We start from the raw sequence: 6,913 nt of genomic DNA on the forward strand, positions 1-6,913 counted from the left end.
CAAGTAACAAACCAAAAGCTACCAGTGCAACATGGTGTCTTCTACCAATTCCAGCCTCCTTCCCTCCATCCTCCTTCCCTCCATCCTCCTTCCCTCCATCCTCCTTCCCTCCATCCTCCTTCCCTCCATCCTCTGTGTCTCCTCCTGTCTGACCTGCAGGTGAGAAACAGGTGTGAGGTGTCAGCTGTCAGGTAGGTGATGAGTGAAGAACAGAACAGAATCCATTTCCTCTTCAAACTGCTGTCAGACATTATCTACTGCACTCTGATCACATCACTCAGACCAGCTGCTTTCTACAAAGTCTCATCAACAACATCTTTAGAAACAAACATCAACAAGCAGGAAGCAGCTTCACCTCTGATCACACACACACTCAACTCTACTCACTCACCTGGAGGATCAACAACATGAAGGTAGATGATGCTGATGGATTTCCATGAGCGTGTTTTTCTCACAAAGACACGACACTCGTATGTCCCAGTGTCATTAACCGTCACATCCTTCAGAATCAGAGACACGTCTCCATCCTTCATCTGTGTGTCCTGCAGATCCACCCGGTTCTTAAAAGATGGATGCTGGTCATCTGGAACAGACAGATCATCCCGGTACAAAAGAACATATTCTGACTCCAGATCAGCTCTGCTCCATTTTACTACTATGTTGTTGTTTGGAGCTCGACATGTCAGAGTGACGTTGTGTCCAGACTCAGCTGTGACGTTTTTGTGGTCTGAAAAGGAAACAGAGCAGAGAGGTTACAGATGAAAGTTTGATCTGTTCACTTCTACACCAGCCAATCAGCAAAGAGTTGTACACACTGGGTTCAGCACATTAGGCTAAATGTTCATCACACACACACAATATGAACCTGCATCTGTGAAACAAACTGTGTCCTGATTGTTCTCACATTAAGAAATGAATCAAACAAACATGTTGAGGTAGTCCGACTCGAATGTCAAGGAAGGTTGTAGGGAAGCAGACTACACAGAAATTTCAGGTTTGCAGACGTGAGCAATTTATTTACAATGAACTCTGTTTAATGTGTAACTTAACAAAACTTTCCCCAAAAGTAACTCGATTAACAAAACCCATCAGTTCATGGACCTGGTAACACAGCTCACCTCTCCTCTCCTCTGAATCTGGCTTTAAATAGGGCCATCAATTTCCCTCCAATTAGCCCAGCCTGTACCTCTCACTTAAACTGAGGGATCTAAAACTCTACACAGATGATTAAAAAGACACAAAACCTCCTCACACTTCTAATTGGCACATTTACGTAACTAAATGGCTCCGTTTACATAAACAAGATTCAACAAAACCCTTCAGAACTTGAAACAAACAAAATGAAGCATTTCTATGGAAAAAGAAACCCCTCCGCTTGATGTCACATCAGCAGGACTTAAAACAACAAAATGCTAGGCAGGCGTTTCCCACCTGCACACCAGTTGGTGGCGATAATGCACCATTTGCACCAACCGGCAATAAACCCTATACAGAAGAAGGCGGCGTTTCCCACACGAAGACTGGAAAGAAACAACAAAGTATGAACAAATGACTTAATCTGTGATGAAATAAAATATAAAGAAACATGTAACTGGGTATTTGTCTCAATTTGCAGAATGTTTGTTTTGCCGGCAACAGACAAACCCGGGATAGTGAGTGCAGCAATGTTACTCAACAAATGGCAAATCATAGCAAATAAATAGAAACAGAGAAACGTGCAAAAAAAAAAAAAGGTCAACTCACATGGGACAAAGGGAGAGCATTGCAACTGCTCATCCACTTTGTCACAGCACCTAATAAAATATATGACATATTTGTGAAATTTCATGTGTTATTAGCCTTTATCTGTGTGCCCAAACTTACTAAAATGCTCTCAAGGTGATGATGAGCTGTCATGTCAGGCATATGAAACAAACATACACATACCTGCATATACTGTGCCTTGAAAAGGTTTTTATACCCCTTGAACTTTTACACATTTTGTCGCCTTACAACCACAAACTCAAATGTTTTCACTGAGTTTTTCTGTGACAGACCAACACAAAGTAGCACAAACTTGTAAAGTGGTACAAAAATGATACATGGGCTTTAAAAATTAAATTAAACAAATAAAAACTCTGAGAAGAACTTTTAATCAATGAATCAATAATAAACCTTTACAGCAGTTTGTCCATGTTTATCTGACACCACTTTAAATTTATTGCAGTAATAAAATCTCTTCTCTTCACAGCTTCATTATACAAACTGTTATGTAAACGTGTGTGAGTCTAAACACTAACATCCACTTTCTAACATGACAGAAGAGGTTTGGTGACAGGAGACCTGCGTCCTCTCTGTGAGCAGCTGAAACTAAAGCAGCTCGAACATCTAACAGCGGGTAAGAAATAGATCGATAGGATTTAAAATCAAACTCACCTGCCCAGGTAAACCTCACGAGGGAGACAGACAGTAAAGTCCAGCAGAGGCACGGAGATGTTACAGCAAACATGTTTCATTAGGCACATTCAAAGTGCACGAGTGAATTAATGTGAGAAAGTGGAGCCGGCTGTTTTTGTTTCTTTCCTTTTTTCATACTTCACGTCCGCGCTTGTTATTGGATAAGCCTGCTGTCAATTATTCACTGTTTCGCTAACACTGGCTGTGCCTCCCCGGTAGACGAGTGAGTCCTCCCAAAGGCGGAGTCACTCCCAGAGGCTTCGGTGTCAAACTCGTTTTAGTGAAGTCAGACGGTGAACTTAAAAGTCCGCCGGAAACGCCGCTACATGTGGTTTCCTTAGCGCAGCTAAGCTTACTGTTGTGACTCACGGCTTCAGGTTTCCTTAAAGTGCCCGCTACAGCATTGTTTGATAGACATGAAGAAAATCTTTCTTTTATGTGAATCTAAGATTAGCAAGTAAACAACAGTTAGCTAATAAACTTCATGACATCACACTTTAATAACATAATGAAAATCTAATATGTCAACAGTGAAATTTATCTCACTGCTATTTATTTATTTATTTATTTAAATCAAATTTTACAGCAGTGAAATTTAACTCTGTTTGAAATGCTGATCTTCAGGAAACATTAAAGGTGCTTTTATTTCTGTTTCTATATTCAAATGTTGTTCTTTTAATATACTGGCACCACAACATTTATCTGAAAGCTGACTTATAAGAGTAAACTTTCAAGCTGTGATTAATTGAATGAAGACTGGACCGATATATGAAATATTCCCTTATTGTGAATCATTCCATATCATAACTGTTTGAACTCAGATTGAAAATAGACTTAAACAGGCTGATTGTTGTAAATGAGTCTGACGGGTCACATTTACACAGCACGACTGTTGAAACTGAAAATCCTCATTCTCTCACCACACATGCATACATGCATACAGAGCAATCATTTCGGCACTCAGCAGCTTCCTGTTTTATAATTATTTTAAAAGTTAGATTTGTCGGGCTGCTCAGTTGAAAACGGTGGTTAATTGGTGTGATACAAGCTACCAAGCACACTGGAACACTATAGAGGAGAATATGTTTTCCTCCCCAATACAAGCTGTCCTGATGGACTCGAATATTCGAAAATATATTGACAAGATTCATAACCCCTGGGTGTCGTGCACACTTAATATATGGAGAAAAGTCGTGAAAGAATTCAAACTTGAACAGGATTTGGCTTTATTCAAATGGTATGCATATGATTCTGACTTTGCCCCGAATAAATTGGACTCACGTTTTAAAAGCTGGCCTGCTAAAGGGTTATCTACATTTGATAGTTTGATAAAGGATGGGAACCTTATTAGTTTTGACACGCTGAAACAGAGACACAATCTAGAAAAACAGGATTTTTTTCGATACTTGCAAATAAGACACTATATAAAGACAACAATCGGTCAGATGTCAAATACTAACGTGGAATTGGTAACTTTATTTAGACAGGCGTACAGTGGGGATGTTGACACAAGACTCATTTCTTTTTGGTACAATTTTTTTATGAATAAGCTTCCACACTCAACTGATTATGTGAAGATGTTATGAGAAAAGGAGGGAGGGATGTGTATTTCTAGGGAAGAATGGACTCAGATGTGGGAATGGCAATGGAGGAGTACTTCCTCCAAAAGCTGGAGGGAGTTCGGATGGAAAACTCTGATAAGGTTCTTTATCACTCCATGTCAAAAGGCTCACTATGATGGGAATCCTCCCGTGTGCTGGCGAAACTGTGGATACCAAGGAGCCCATCACACCCATATTATGTGGGACTGTCCTGTGCTACGGACTTACTGGAAAGACATTCATGGTATATTACAAGGCATTTTTAACTGTACATTCCCTCAGGATATGAAGACAATTTTTTTTGGCTGTATACCGCAGAACTGGTCCAAAAATGACATATGTCTGTTAAGAGCTTTATTGGTTGCAAGTAAGAAATGTATAACAAAGAAATGGTCCTCGCAAGACATACCGACTTTGTCATTATGGTGGGAAATTACGTTAGAGATATATAGGATGGAGGAAGTAACAGCTCATGTTAATGACAGGATGGCCTGGTTCCATCTGTGTTGGGATAAGTGGGTCCAATACGTTAATACCTATAAACCGAATTTTCTCTTTAAAGCTTGAAACCACCAATTTAGTTAATTGCTTACTCCCGACAGAGCTTTCTCCTTTTATTTTATATATATATAATTTTTTTCCTTTTTTTTTCTCTTTCTTTCTCTCTGTCTTTCTTCCTTCTCGTTTTGTTTTGTTTCTCTCTTGTGAACTGTGTTAATTAATGCCTGTAATCATCTTTGTGAGGTAATATTGTAGAAATAAAGAATATAAAAAAAATAAATAAATAAAAGTTAGATTTGCAGAGATTCTTCTTGAACGTCACCTGTAAAACACTCAGGATCCCTGTAGTTATATTTTTGTTTAATTTGACATTTATACTTTTTTCTTTTTGTTTTTAATTTCATAAATGAAGCTGCATGTGAGGCATGACCCCTAGTGCCAACAGTGAATGCATCACTCTTTCACTCTCTCTCTAACAGCAGCTCTAGTTCACTCTGAATAGGGTGATGACATCATTGCTGTAACGAGTTTGTCGATCTGAAGCTTTTGTATTTGCTTCAGTGAAGTTTATCACTGTGGTCAGCGTGTGTTACATGAACAGAGTGCTCAGTCACAGCTTGTATGAGTTGTACATGCTGACATTTGAAGACTTTTCCTAAAGTGACCAAAATGACAGATTTACACATTTATATCGTTCTACAGATGTTCCAGATGTTTACACATTGAAGCTGTTCCTGGTCACTTTCACCTGAATCTGTTCAGATGTTACATCTCAAATCAATGAAACGATGTTAGTTTTAGGGAAAACTGAGGCGACAGAGGTCAATGGAGAACCTGAGGTTGTCATGGGAACGGTCTTTGAAAATCATGGGAAAGTCTCTAAACAGTGAAACAGCAGAGGTCACACAGAGGTCACACAGAGGTCAGAGCATGTTTGGAGAGGTGGTGCTTTAGCACAGACCCAGTTTCTGTCCCCTCAGAGCAAAAAGGTTGCTGATTCAAATCCTGCTGGGCTCTTTGTGTGGAGTTTACACTCAGCTCCTCCAGAGTGGATTTCCTCCATCACTGCTGTGTACATCCCGCCCTGTGCTAATACCAGTACTAATCAGCTGCTGTATTCTCTCTAAAGGCCACCAGATGGCGATAGATGTGGTTGTAAGAAGACACTTTACTGCTGAGTTCATGGACTCAGTCACTTGTTTTCAGTCATATTGAATAAAAGATTATTTTGAAAATACTTGTATGTTTAAAAATGGAGGAATACCTGAGTGTTATTGTTGAAGTCAGAGTCTCCTTCACCAAAGAAGTGCCACCATGACGAGGTTTGGAAAGGCAGATTGAGTCAGATGGTTCATGGAGGGTAAAAGTACCTCCTCTCACTTCTGCAGACACAGTCAAGTCCAGATTTGTTGCCTTTTTTCTGTGCTTCACGATTTTTGTGCTTCTTAGTTTAAAAGTGACTTTTGTATTTTTGAGACAGGAGGACAAAGACAGTCCTGCAGTCTGCCAAAGGACTGCAGCTCATAACTTTCCTGGAGGCTGAATATCTTCATCCTCTTGGGGTGCTGCAAATGAAAACAAACAGCATCTATTTGACAGCATTTATGGAAGCTATTGTGTTAATATATTGGACGACTGTAACGGAAGTTTAAATACTTTTTCTGACACTAAAGTTAAAGAGGAAAAACTCTTCTCTGTTGAAACCACTTCCTGGCTGACACTGAAACACTGACGTGTTTCCATCTTGTGTTGACTCCACCATAATAACTTTTCTTGTAGTTCTTTAGGTTTTCTGTTAGCAGCATAAAGAGATCACAGTCTCTCAGTGTTCAGCAGAACCAATAAAATGAAAATAAAGTGCAAAGACAGAAGGTGTAAAGACATTTTTATTGCAAAAATACAAAGTAAATATGATCCCAAATTTGACTTTGAATCATTTCACTTATTTCCTTTTTAAAACGACATTAAAAAGATTTAGTAAATCACAAAAAAATCTGAATTAATTTTTTGTGAGTTATTGTTTCCATCCTCCACGCAAAAGTGCTTAGCAGGTTTTTTGAATATGTGGCCAGAGAGAGACAGATCTCAGTTTTTTTAGTGATTAGTAGTTAATATATGTGGCTTTAACTGTGAGATTTACAGAATTCCTTTAAACTCTGAAAACTGTGACAAATGATCACAAGTCATTATCTTGTTATTATGTTTTGTTGGATGACTTTTACAGTATATGATGGTTGGTTTTTGTTTGTTTTCTTTCACCACAATCCTCTCAAATTCAAACTCTAAGCTTAATTCCTTGAGTCAGACCAAGCAGAAGCCATGTTTGTACAGTCTTTGGCTTTTCTGCTACTGTAGAGAAATTAAACTAGTGTTTG

General features: G+C 38.9%; 1 protein-coding gene across 1 annotated transcript; it reads right to left on the reverse strand.

The window, feature by feature from the left end:
* Positions 1-305: 305 nt before the first annotated feature.
* Positions 306-2,725, reverse strand: LOC120715190 (programmed cell death 1 ligand 1-like). The gene is made up of 2 exons (XM_040002050.1): positions 2,416-2,725; positions 306-727 (listed from the first exon to the last, which is right to left on the reverse strand). Exons 1-2 carry the CDS (start codon positions 2,486-2,488, stop codon positions 384-386), a joined length of 417 nt encoding a protein of 138 aa, XP_039857984.1. The 5' UTR covers positions 2,489-2,725; the 3' UTR covers positions 306-383.
* Between the last annotated feature and the right edge of the window lie 4,188 nt (positions 2,726-6,913).

The sequence above is a fragment of the Simochromis diagramma genome, unplaced genomic scaffold, assembly GCF_900408965.1.
Source record: "Simochromis diagramma unplaced genomic scaffold, fSimDia1.1 OVJJ01000422.1, whole genome shotgun sequence".
NCBI classification, from domain to species: Eukaryota; Metazoa; Chordata; class Actinopteri; order Cichliformes; family Cichlidae; genus Simochromis; species Simochromis diagramma.